General features: G+C 41.4%; 1 protein-coding gene across 1 annotated transcript; it reads left to right on the forward strand.

Annotated features, from left to right (window-relative positions):
- The first annotated feature begins 61 nt into the window (after nt 1-61).
- Nucleotides 62-12,734, forward strand: LOC311020824 (gamma-adducin-like). The gene is made up of 15 exons (XM_084021036.1): nt 62-292; nt 1,045-1,265; nt 2,649-2,793; nt 3,432-3,583; nt 4,169-4,249; nt 5,284-5,433; nt 5,735-5,878; nt 6,484-6,582; nt 7,232-7,405; nt 8,677-8,937; nt 9,135-9,251; nt 9,839-9,928; nt 11,010-11,133; nt 12,214-12,309; nt 12,468-12,734. Exons 2-15 carry the CDS (start codon nt 1,074-1,076, stop codon nt 12,716-12,718), a joined length of 2,076 nt encoding a protein of 691 aa, XP_083877162.1. The 5' UTR covers nt 62-292; nt 1,045-1,073; the 3' UTR covers nt 12,719-12,734.
- Nucleotides 12,735-13,190: the final 456 nt, after the last annotated feature.

Consider the following 13,190-nt stretch of genomic DNA (forward strand, 5'->3'; position numbering starts at 1 on the left):
CTTTTCCTTTTTCCCACACAAACACACCCACATCCTCCTCCATGCAGCCACTCTTCACTCTTCTTCATCTCACTACTCACTCCCCGCAGCAGGCGGTCTGCTCCGTCTGGATACTGTAGCGGCACCGATTTGCGCTCTTTTTTCTTCTTCTTCTTCTTCTTCCACGATGTTTCAGAAACGGGAGTAACACCCCGCTGCTTTATATCCACAGTTCTGCAGCATTCTTCGGAGATATTCGACACCCGCATCGTCCAGAGTCAGTTAATTCACCAACGGAGCACTTTTGTTTCAGGTAATGTTCAACTTACAGTAGCACTTTTCTCCTCGTGGGTTTGTTTTCGCTTTGTTGTTTTTTTTTGTGGAGCTGCGCACGTCTCAGAGTGGAGCTTCGGCTGATATAGTCCCCTCCAGCGGTACTTTTCGTGGTATAAGTGGTTTTAAAGTTGGAATTTGACTCCGTGTTCCGAGTGTTGCAGATAACGGGGCTGCTGCGAAAACACCGCGGAAAGTTTACATTTTCGTCGGTGTGTGTTTGAACTATTGCGTTCGCAGGCCAAACGTAATGTAGTCCCGTGTCCCTCCGTCCACCCCCCACGTCCAGGTACCACGGCAGCACGAAAGGTGCTAACTTCTATTCAAACTGGGGCTAGTTCACACGAGGCCTACCTTTGTTGACTGTAAACAACGCCTTAGAGCAGCTGGCACGGTAGAAGCTGCTTTCATCTCCCACTTTATACGACTTTGGCCTCCATCTGTGTGGAGCAGAAAGAAAACGGGTGAACTTTTCAAAAAACCCACAAAGTGATAGAAAACTGAACCCGTGAGAATGAGAGTCGGTGGGTGTGTGAGTGTAAGATGGTCACATCCATTGTTGGCATCAATCACATTAACAATGTCCTCCTCGCTTTTTGTCTCCATCCCTGTAATTACATGAGTCACTACATCACCCATACAATCTCTTTTCTGGTATAACAAAAAAAAACAGTACCCGTTGCCGTGACAGCCTGAATGTGATGTAAGCTGTGATGTTTCATCCTCTCACAGATCCCAGAGATCCCAGTGCGTTTGAAGACATGAGTCTGGTGGAGGTGAGGCAGACGGCGGGGTCTCTCACCCTGCCCTTGTCCAGCGACGACCCCAAGGAGCGTTACCTGGATGAGAGCGACCCCGAGTCCCTCCGCAGCAAGAGCATGTCGCCGGACCTGAGGCAGGACTTCAACATGATGGAGCAGAAGAAGAGGGTCACCCAGATCTTGAAGAGTCCAGTACGTAGCCCCGCGGCTCCATACGAGTGCACTCCTACACATGAGCTTTCAGTGGGGATGAGTAATGAACAGAGCTTTCAGAGCGCCGTCACTCAAGACTGACTGTGCATTGATTTTATTCTCCTTTTGGAGGTCATTTCATACACGCTGCTGTGCTCTGAAGTGGGTTTAGCTGCGAGTTTACACTGCAGCTATGATGAAATGTGGTTCACTCACAGATCAACCTCCATCATGTGTGTTTAAACACTAACATGCCAGTTTTCATCTCCTTGGTGTTTTAACAGTGTTATTACAGTTTATACCAACCAAATATCTTTTTGAAAGGTAGAATAGACTATATTCTAAGACATTTCTTACATACTTAATATATACATATATAATGTAAACTAGCGTGGAAACAAATTAAAAGATGAATTGACCGACAGTATATAAACAGGCATCAGTTTTGGAAATCGATCAAATATGTCTTAAGTTCTCTGGTTCAGAATATTGTTTGTAATCTTTGTTTTGCACAATATTAAATTGCAAGATATTTCAACTTCTCGCAAAACAAGCAATTTAAACGGACATTTTCACAATTTTCTTACACTTTATAGCTATTAACCAATAATGCACATATTCTTTGGTTGCAGCCCTAATTGTAGGGCACTAAAGTTCTTGATTAGATGAGGAAATACTAATTTCAGTACATGTAATTTGTCCGGTATTTAATGCACATGAGTATACAAAACCATGTGGTTATTACATGTTACGTGTTTTTGTTTATTGAATTACCAGAAAACATGCTATATCATGTTATATATCGTTACTGAGATATGAATTGACCCTTATGATAGAAGATTTTGGCCCAGCCATACCTAATTGTAGCATTTTCCTCTCATTCTGCAACCATACACAGCAGCAGATATTATGTGCGAAACACAGCAGCGCAGTCTGGCTCGATGAAGTACAAGCAGGCAATATAAACACATGCCCATGAAGTGCATGGAAATAAGACGAGCCCACACTCATCTGTGATTGCATAACAGGCTCAACAAGTGGAGCTCATCTCATCACCATGGGAACTATGGTTGGATGAGGCAGAATGTCGGAGCTTAGCTGCAGCACACAGGGAAAAAAGTGCTGTTTCAAGACTCACAGGCCACTCTTGAAGGCAAAACATGTATTGTAATGGTTTAATGCCCCCCGTGCTTCCAGTCAGACCCATTTCACAGAAACACAAAAAGGTTTCTAGTGGTCTTTGGTGATTTGTGTACAGATGTAATAAGCATGCTGTGCTCCCTGACACCCTGGGGTGTTGGAATAAGGTGACGGTTCCCTTGTGTATATAGTGTTGCTAGGTTAAGTGAGCTTTACGTACAACTGTTTCTTTTTTGTCCACAGGTGTTTAAAGATGAGTTGGAAGGCCTGATTCAGGACCAGATGACAAAGGGCAACAGCCCTACAGGTCTCCTGGCTCTGAGGCAGATCGCTGACCTGGTCGTGGCCAGCACTTTGGGAGGCGTTGGCCCTGTGACTTCGCCAATCGGTGAGTAGCAGTGTGTTTCTGGGTTTGTGTGTGTGAGACAATGTCTCCATCTATCCGGTCTGATTATCATTCCATGTGTACACTCTGTGCATAATGCAGGCTGAATATCTCCATTGTTAGAGGCTCCTATGACACTGATCAACAACCCTGAAACAGCAGAAAAAGCAGAATACTGTTTACAGCATTCTTCATTGTCAGTGTTTCTGTTAAGTAGTCCTCATGACCTTGTCTTGGTAATGAAACACAGCAGTTTGCATTGTGAATTATGTTAGCCTAACCTCTTTGGCTCCTGCTTCTACGGAGGTCACAGAGCACTTGAACCTGAAACGATTACTTTGAGAAGGTTTGACTGTCGCTGTAGGAAATGGCTATGGGCTTGCTGAGGCCGAGTCGCTCTTATAAAACGTTAAAGTGGCTGTAAAAGATAGGGTCCTGTATTAAATGCCCGTATATGGTATTTTGGCCCAAAATACCCTTCGGTTTCTCGTTGGGATTTCTGAGAGCGACCTTTTTAAAGACTTCCTGGGATGTTTTAACTTTATATACTATGGAAGAAACCATATAAACATTCTTGTAGATGTTTGAAAAAAAGAATCAAGTTCATCACAAGTTAATAATGATGTTGTGTCTTGTGGCAGGCGTTGGGATGGTGACTCCAGTCAATGACTTGTATTGCATTGAGTCCCCCTCCTTTGCCAAAGGGGAGAAACAGAGTCGCTGCAGGCTGGCCAGCCTCTACAGGCTTGTTGACCTCTTCAGCTGGGCTCGTTTTACAAGCTCCTACATTACTGTGAGTACAACTTCACTCACACTGTCTTGCCGCTCCAGTGCACATCTGCTTATGTACGCTGCACAAGGTTTGTGTATCTCCATGTGTGCCTTATGTTTTCTGGCTACTGGGATGCTTAAAGGGGAATGCCTCTTTATTTTCTGAGCCCATCTATTATTTACGGTTTGGAAGTGTCGGATTTTTTGAATGTGTACAGCTCCCCCCCAACAGCAAGAACTCAAACTGAAATATGTGATGAACACCTGTGATGCCAAGATGTAAAGTTCAGATTTTCCCAAAAGACAAAAGCCTAGAAAGACAGTTTTATCAACCCACACACAGATTTTTGAGTTTTTCAGCGTGAAGAGAGTTTTCCTTTGTGGTACAGAGTTTCCTGTAGCCTTCAATCTGTGAAATGGTTCTCCGTGTTCGGAGTAGCTGTTAACCCAGTTTAAATAACTTTTTTTATGAGTAGATATTTCGTCTCCTGTGGCATTAGTTTGTTTTGACCCTGACAAGAATGCATTTATGGGAGAAACACTCCTGCAGAGTTATCAGAAATACATATATATATATATGTGGATATTTTTGGATCTTTTGTTTCAGGTGCGTGTGAGTAAAGAGCAGGACCATATTCTTATTTGTCCACGAGGTCTGTCTTTCGCTGAGGTGACAGCAGCAACTTTGGTAAGCACAATGACTGTTTGTTGTCATTTTGTAATCATGAGTGCAGACTGCTTCGTCGTGGAATTTTACAACATGCATTGGTAAAAAACGTGGCACACAAGTTCCAATATTTTTGAGAAAATCAGGATGAATGTCATTGATAATTCTTTGAAAGAATATCCCAATATAGTCAAATTTCAGTACAGAATATGTTGTACATTCAGATCAGTATAAGCTACATTGCTCAAAATCGTTAGTCTCTTATACAGTATATTATTACACAATAATAGCTAATACATATTCTTTCCCCTGCTGTGAGTGCGATCATTTATATCCAAAGTGTACCAGAGAAGAAAAGCTTTTTATTTAAGGACATATTAGCTGGCATGTGCTCAGATCCTGGTTGGACTCTTTAGTTTGCTTTATTAAACGGAATCCCCAGTGAAATGTAAACCAACTTAAGCCTAAAAGAATATGCTAATAATATGAACCGTCAAATCAGGAAAAAAAAGTATGTATTCTGTTAGATCTATAATTTTGAATTGAATCAAGATCATTTACAATGCAATAGAAAGTGACTACAAATTTCATCAACATTCACCATATCAGTATAATAATCTGTATGCACACACAAGCACGTGAGCGGTGTGATGCACATACACACAGTAATGGACCAGCAAATAGAAGGGAAGTAATTCTTGAAGTAAACAATACGGGTTCCAACATATCCTTTTGAAATGTTTTGCAAATGTTTGACAGGGTTAAATACATTTATACAAATGTTTGACAGGTTAAATACATTTAACCCTTGTTAGGCCTCGGGGATAAAAAGGGTTAAATACATTTAACCCTTGTTAGGCCTCGGGGATAAACACAATGTGTTTGTGTTAGAAATGATTTCATGTAAACATAGCTTTGTTTGTTCACAAGAAAACTCCACAGGGTTCCTTGAATGGGTCCGTCATACTGTCTGTGATTAGAGGTTTAATGTTTGAAATGATTATTCTGTCATGTTCTGAAATAATGAGTTGGTTGTTATTTTCTGCCACGTATAGGTGAAAGTAAACATAATTGGTGAGGTGGTGGACCAGGGTTCTACTGATCTGGGTATCGACCACTTTGGGTTTGCTCCTCATGCTGCCATTTACTCAATGCGCCCTGACGTCAGATGCATCATCCACATATATAGCCCCGCTACAGCCGCTGTAAGTACGCTCCAGGCCGCTATAAAATGAGCTTCGTCTTAATCAAAGCATGCAAGCTGCTGCTAAATGTCTTTTTCTGCACCAGAGGAAAAGGCGGTATTAAAACCAGCCCCCTGCTACTTATTTTAGATGCACACACCTTGTAACGCGCTTTTACAATTTCCTTTGAAGCCAGGCTGTAAAATGCACAGCGCATGATGAACATCGCTGTGTAAAGTTTAATTTGTGCCTGAAAAAAAATGTGCTTCTATTTATATGTTGGTGCGTCACAGTCTTACTTGCTTTTATCCCGTGTTAACAGGTGTCCTCGATGAAATGTGGAATTCTGCCCATTTCCCATGAGGCTTTGCTTCTGGGAGACGTGAGCTGTTTTGGTTACCATGGTAGCCTGGATAATAAAGAGGAGAAGGTGGAGTTTCAGAAAGCTCTGGGCCCTACTGCCAAGGTACTGTCAAACCAAGGGACACCATTAGTGAACTTTCTCATGGGATAGCAAGCTTTGTAACTACTGGTTGGAAGTTATGAGTTATTATGTTATGTATACACAACTGGTTGTAGATGAGGTTATTCCTGTGTGTTGATTGTGAATCAAAATTAATTAAAAAAAACATGTGCATACAGTATACAATAAGAAAGTGAATGTATGACAATATTTACTAATACTTTTTTTCTACTACAACTGTTGATTTGCTTTCATTTGTGAATGTTAGATGAGATGATTGATACTACTCTCACATCTGTCTGCTAAATATGAAGCCAAAGCAGGGAGATGATTGGCTGAGCTTCTACTGGCAGACAGGGGAGGGAGCTAGCCTGGCACTGTCCAAAAGTGAAAAAAATCTTTTCATATTTTCAGCTTAGGAAGGGAACTCAGTTGATTTTGTTACCGATTTCAAGGTCTTACATGACCAACAAGGGAAGAGTGAACGGTACTTTTTGTTTTAGGTATTTCTGCTGTAAGATGCAGAGATTGCTAATTAATGCACACAGTTATTAATTTAATGAATGTTCATTAGACGTTGGACTGCAAGTGTTCCCTGTGTTTTTTAGATAATGATCCTGAGGAACCATGGGATGCTCGCTTTGGGAGAAACCGTGGAAGAGGCATTTCACTATGTGTACCACTCACAGCAAGCATGTGAAATCCAGGTATAAAAAACTTTTACTCTTCCTAGTAAAAACGTGAAATGTTCTATATTACATAATAAATGTAGCCTTGACACACACACATAATATAATATAAAGGTTACCACGTGTATAAATCACATATCCTTTTTTTCACATTTCTCCTGTCAATCTTTTTCATTGTTTCCATGAATCAGACTGACTTGGTTGCAAATAGTGAAATATTACTGTGGTGCCTGAAATGAAAGCAAACCTGATGTCTGACATACAGAATGTTTGAACAAAGCCAAGTCAAATATGTGATAGAGAGCACTGTTTACAGTCAGAGCCAGGTGGAACCCTGCGGTGTTTCTGAGAAACTCCTGTTGTTGTGTCAGGGAGGCGGTCGGGTTGTTTTTTTTCATCATCCTGCTGAGTCTGGACTTTATTTGTTTTTCTATTGTTTTTGACACATATTGACAGCCCAGCTGACACGTAATTTAAATTCTTTTGAAATGAAGACCCTACTGTATCTTAGAAGAGAAATATATAATGTTCTCCAAGTAAGTTTTGACATTTCAGAATTATAATTAATGAATGAGGGAAACCCGCCAGTAACTTTGCCCAGAATAAGAATTTGGCTTGTAACTGCAAACGTGTTGTACACCAGAATAGCATTGTTGCCTTTGTTTAGGTGAACGCTTTGAGGTGTTCAGGTGGCGTGGACAATCTCGTGCTCCTGGACAGAGAGAAGTTCAAACCAACGACCCGGGGAGTGGCCACTGCCGGGTTGGTGATAGACAATGAGGTCAAGTGGAAAGTGGGCGAGGCCGAGCTCGAGTCCCTCATGAGGATGCTGGACAACCTGGTAAGTGAACCCTGACCCGTGCCTTTTACCCATGATGCTTTGAGTTTCCTGTGTAAAGCACTTCCTCAGGAAGTGTTTGAATACAGAACACAACAAAACTAGTTTGATAATCAAATCTGGGAAAGATTATGCAATTGGATCATAGTGTTTTCTTACTACAATCCCAGATACTCATGTCATTATGGTCAGACCATGTTTTTTTGTCTGTGGCTAACATGCTGCCTGCAGGGCTTGTTTGCTGTGCTGCACTTACCGGTATGTCAATTTAAAGCCCTCTAGTCAAACCACACTGCTAATGACAAGGCCCTGACATGTTCTGTGGACATAGAAAATGTCAGACTGTGGGCCTGGATTGGGCTGCAGCTGTGTTAGCTCTGTGTGATCATAGTCTGCCCACTCCTCTCAATCATAGCTTCCAGATGGCGAGGCGTGCTGTGGGCAGCCACAGCCACATAGACCACACAATCACTTAGTGTAATGACTCTGGTGTACAGATTTGGCGTTTTTCTCCAAGACTGTTGAATGCGGCGCCGGGTGAAAATGCCAGTACACTCGCTGCAACAGGAGGTCTATCTGACAGCAGGGTTTTCTAGTCGAGGTGAACGGCATGGCGAACTCTGTGTATGTTTAACTTGATTACTAGTCCTGAAACTAGGCTTCCTGAAAGGTGGGAGCAGATACTAACCAGGCGCTTTCTGCTGTTTTTCATAAAAGTGTATATGTGAGTGCGCCCTTAATCAAGCGTATACGTGGAAACTATGGCGTGGCAGTGAACAATACTGTGTGAATAAATGATGGCTTGCTCACAATGCGGAGATCAAAGCCCAAAGCATGGATCTTTTTCGTGGCAAACTTGTCATATTGCCTGTGAGAAAATGACAATTTTGATTTTGACTGTAGTGTTGTACTGCCGGCTTCAGACTGCACTCTACGCCCACTGAATCCCCATCGGTTTTCCTGTTGTCTCCCTCGTCTTTGATGTATTGTTAACAACACACCGCTTTAAACCAAAGTTTTAGCTTTTCCCTCTGAAACTGGACACATATGCAAAAGCACATTTTGTATAGACAGCACTGTTTTCAAATATTTAGAAGCACTGTGAAAGTGGCTCTTGGGTGGCCCGAGCATCCTTTGAATGTTTGTATCTTTTGTAGTTTATATTTGGACTGTGAACTTAACAGCAATACAACATACTGCACACAATTTCTTGCAAAGGAAAACTGTTTAGTAAGACTTTTAGAATAACGTCTCCTCTTTGTGTGACCTCCTAGGGCTATAGAACAGGCTACTCTTACAGGAACCCCATCATCCGTGAAAAGCCCCGCTCTAAGAATGACGTGGAGATCCCAGCCACGGTGTCAGCTGTGCAACCGGAGGATAGCGAGCTGGGTCTGCGGAGCCCCTTCAAGTTTATGGCTCAGAAACAGCAAAGGGAGAGGACCCGGTGGCTCAACTCACCCAACAGCTATTTGAGGGTCAATGTCCCTGAACATTCACCCAGCGGGGATGTCAGCCCCAGAACCAAGACCATGGTGCGTCAATTTTCATGTCAAACTATAAAAAGAAATGTAATATTCCAGCCCTTTTCTGTTTTGGCCTCTGAAAGAAACAGTAAGCTGTGGAGCAGCCATTCCTTTGTATTAGCCTGCCCTCTTATGGTCAGTTTGATAAATACAGGTTTTAAATGTTAGGAGTTCTCTTCTAAATTTGTACTTATTTTTTTCGTCAGTGGATGAAGTCTTCACAGCCAGGCAATAGCACCGGCACACCAATTAAGATCGAGGACCCCAACCAGTTTGTCCCCCTCAACACGGATCCCACAGAGGTTCTGGATAAGAGCAACCGGGTCAGTTCACATCATCTGTGTTATAATTGTCAACCCCAAAGACGCACAAATCATGAATTAAATTCATTCTTATTGCCTTCATTATGTCATGATTGAAAAATAATTACACATAGCATTCTCTGTGGTATAAAGGCATGGAGGTTGCAGGAGCAACTAACAATTATTTTTCTTCATCAATTAATCTGCCACTAATTTACTCCATTAATTGTTTTGTCTCCATTATAATTTCCCACAGCCCAAGCTGATGTTGCCAAATTGGTTTGTTATTATTCAACCAAAAGTCCAAAGCCCCCAAATAATTAAATAAACGACAAAGAGAGGCATCACATCCTCACATTTGAGAAGCTTGAACCAGCGAATGGCTCTACTGACATTAATCCCTATACAGCAGCACAGAAGCTACATTCTATAGAGAATCAGTCACAAGCTTATGATCTATTGAAAAACTCTATTGTCATTTGCTGTGTTGTTGAGTGTGGATATAGTATGTCTGACACACCTCATGTTGGTAGGTGGTGTTAAGATATTGTTTGTTTAATGTCAAAGACTCCTGGACCAAGTTTAATATGATTTTGTTGTCTGTTCAGATAAAGGAACAGCACAGATGTGACATGATGACTTCTGGACCAAAATCTCAGTTACTATCAGGCATCGTTGTGGACACCATAAAGGGCCCAGTGAGTATATTTATTACCATTTGTAACAGAAAATGTATGTATGTTTGTTTGCTTAATTGCTTATGCACATTTTCTAAAACACTGCTGGAGTTCTCAAAAAACTAAGAACAATCGAGCACTACTACACAATCAACACACTTAACTTAAAAGGAAATAACTTCATCATCAAGTACTTCGCTGCCACAAATCAATGAAAATATTTTACCACGGGGTGGAAAAAATGCACAAACATATGGCCACATTCATGCATCATGCATCGTGGTTACAACTGGTAACATCGTCCGACCGGCAGCGTTGTCACAGAAGTGTTGCACCCACCCTTTGGTTCTAACTCAAGTACACACCATCGGCTCAGTCAGCTCATCTGCCATTGTTTGTACAGTTGAGCTGTTTAACACTGTTAGATACAGGCCACCTCAGGCATCGCCATCTTGAGAGCCATTGAGAGGCAATCAAAATGCTCCCAATCTTGTATCTTGCACTTTTAACTTGTCACCAACAGTGGGTGTCAGTCAACTTATGGCCTGAGTGGCTACAGGTAGTCAGAGCTGTCCTCAGATCTGCCACCCTGAAAACCTTTTAGGGCCTCTACCTGACATGAAATCCCATAAGTGTATCAGCCAAAAGCACAACTATACCATACAGATAATACACGTAAACACATATAAACATGTTGTTGTGATTGATATGGGCATACAAGAATTTTCAACCAATATAGTCACGTTTAGCCATGTCAGCAAGTAACTGTGTCAGTAGGAAAGAAGACAATGAAATTGTGTCTCTTTAAGCCATTGCTTTCATTGAGACTTACACACATCAACCCAATGAATAGATGATGGTGATAAGTTGAAGATCTTGTTGCTGTAGACAGCTGCTTACTACTGCTGGAATGAGTTTAATTAATTTTGATGACAGAGACTAATGCAATGCATCCCTGGGTTTAATGGAGATAGCTGTACTGTAGCAACTAGAAATGCACATGCTGTTGTAAGGAAATGAACTATAAAACGTAGAATTGCACACATGATTTTGCATCATCAGGTGTCCGTCATCTTTTTTTGCATTCTGTCCCCTCAATCAGGCTTTCATCATTGAGGACGAGGAGCAGACTCGCTCTCTTCCCCCAAACCCCTTCAATGAGCTCACAGAGACGGTGCTGCAGGAATACAGGAGCCTGGTGGAAAGAAAGCAGCAAGGCCAAGCAGGTAGTCATACGGTTTCTTTTTCCCAGCACTATTGCTCTTTAGAATCTGACGTCACCAAGCAAGACCAACTATAGTTCAAATTAAAATGTAGGGCCCATTAAATGCAGATTTCTGAATAATTAAGAAATCATATTGATCTTTTAAATTAAGAAAAACATTTGACTTTATTGCACAAACTGCAATTACTTGATGTCTTGATTATTTGGGTGTCCTACTAATAACGTAGTTTTAAATGTCTCAAATTCTGCACTTATTGCAGCTTCATTAGCCTGTAGCCAATACAGTGCTGGGTTTCTGCCTGGAGGATATGTTGGAACCAGGTTCACTGAAATGAGCATATTCCTGCAAAAATGCCTGCAGGGGGAAAATTGTCACTCCATGGTTTTTACTCTTCATCTACGCTGTGAATGTGAAGACAGCTCACAGGGATGGTGAGAGATGAGCTGCAAAGACATTGGTCTTGTCAAACTCCTCGTCTTGGTTATGAATGCAGACAAGCAAAATGTGTGTGTGGGAGGGAAACGTTTCTCCAGCTGTGTATTACAGCAGCACTTATAGAGATGAATAAAATGTAGCAGTTGTTAAACCAGTCTAGTGTTAGCGGTCAATGCTAGCTGCATGGGTATGCCAATGCCTGGCTTTTTCTCTAGCGCCACCATGAGGTTTTGGATTGGATTGCTATGAAATGAGCTCCAGACATTCACGCCCTCTTCTGGATGATTTGTAATCACAGTCGTCATCCCATAGCTTTTCATTTAGTGTCATCATCAGGTCCAAAATGTAGGGTACTTTGCTTTATGACATTATGACAATCACGTCATCCTTTGGTGCAAATGTTAGCATGCTAATAGTAATAATAAAGACCATGTTAGCATGTTGACTTTAACATGAAGCTTGTATGTACAGTGCAACAGAGCTGCTGGCATGGCTGTAGATTCTAAGTCAATGCTTCTGCAAAGAGTAGAAAAATACAATTCTGAGTAGCATGAATTCATTTAACCTAATACGCCTCACTCACATGAACACACCGCCTGTAATGAATAATCTTTAACGAATTTAACAAATTTAATCATCTTACAGAAGATGATGATGCCACCGACGCAGATGAGATGACAACATTTGATGGTTCTACTATCTCCCTCTCCCTGTCTCCCATAATGACGCCAGATAAACAAGGTAATTAGCTAGTCAATAGCCAGTGACATTATTATTTGAAAGTGTTAGCAATCACTGCTTAGTTGTTTTTTTTTGTCTTTTAACTCCATCTGTTGTGATGTGTAAAAAGCACTGCAATCCACATCCTGCTTCACTGACTTGGTTTCATCTTCTGACAGACACAATACCCAATGGGAAAGACCACTTGGAAGAGATGGACGAGGATCTGAGCATCGAGGTATCCAAGCTGAGCATGAGCACTTCAGAAACGGTAGAAATCTCCATTACGTCTAATGAGAAGACGGGGGAGGCTCAGACCCCAGAGAGCCAGACCAAGTCCCCCAAGAAAAAGAAAAAGAAGTTTCGCACACCTTCCTTCTTGAGGAAAAGTAAGAAAAACAAGGATGAGAAAGAAAGAAAAGAGGCCTAAGGGCATTTACTGTAAAGCAAAACAAAAACAATCAAGTTCATTGTTAGGAAAACATCTGAATTGCCTTCTTAATTTTTCAGCTTGTTGAAGGGAAGTGAAATAATAGAAAAGACTATCATTGAAATCTCCCAGGACTTTGATGTTTTTACACATCTTCCCTCATTCACAGCCATTATTTCATGTGGAAGTTTTTCCAAGACGTGCCAACAGATGGTAATATAGAAGTCCCCCCCCCATGAGAATTTGTGATTGACCACTCCTGAAGGGCTCAGTTAAATCAAATCAAACAAAAAGTGATCGCAAAACCGCATTGTGGTTATTACCCATATTTTAAATGGGGTTTAAAATGGATATTGAAGGTTATGAAACAATTAGATGACAGTTACATGTATTTATGATTTGTTTTGTTTTTTTTCCTCTTGCACAAGTTCATTGTTGAATGTATCCTGAAAGCTAAGAAAATTGTTTTTAC

The sequence above is a fragment of the Eutrigla gurnardus genome (assembly GCF_963514095.1).
Source record: "Eutrigla gurnardus genome assembly, chromosome: 11".
NCBI classification, from domain to species: Eukaryota; Metazoa; Chordata; class Actinopteri; order Perciformes; family Triglidae; genus Eutrigla; species Eutrigla gurnardus.

Excerpts from the sequence above, each read along its gene's own strand:
- LOC311020824 (XM_084021036.1), top strand. The coding sequence starts at position 1,074 with ATGAGTCTGGTGGAGGTGAGGCAGACGGCGGGGTCTCTCACCCTGCCC. Across the intron at positions 3,584-4,168 it reads TTACAAGCTCCTACATTACT|GTGCGTGTGAGTAAAGAGCA; the intron begins GTGAGTACAACT and ends CTTTTGTTTCAG. Across the intron at positions 4,250-5,283 it reads AGGTGACAGCAGCAACTTTG|GTGAAAGTAAACATAATTGG; the intron begins GTAAGCACAATG and ends TGCCACGTATAG.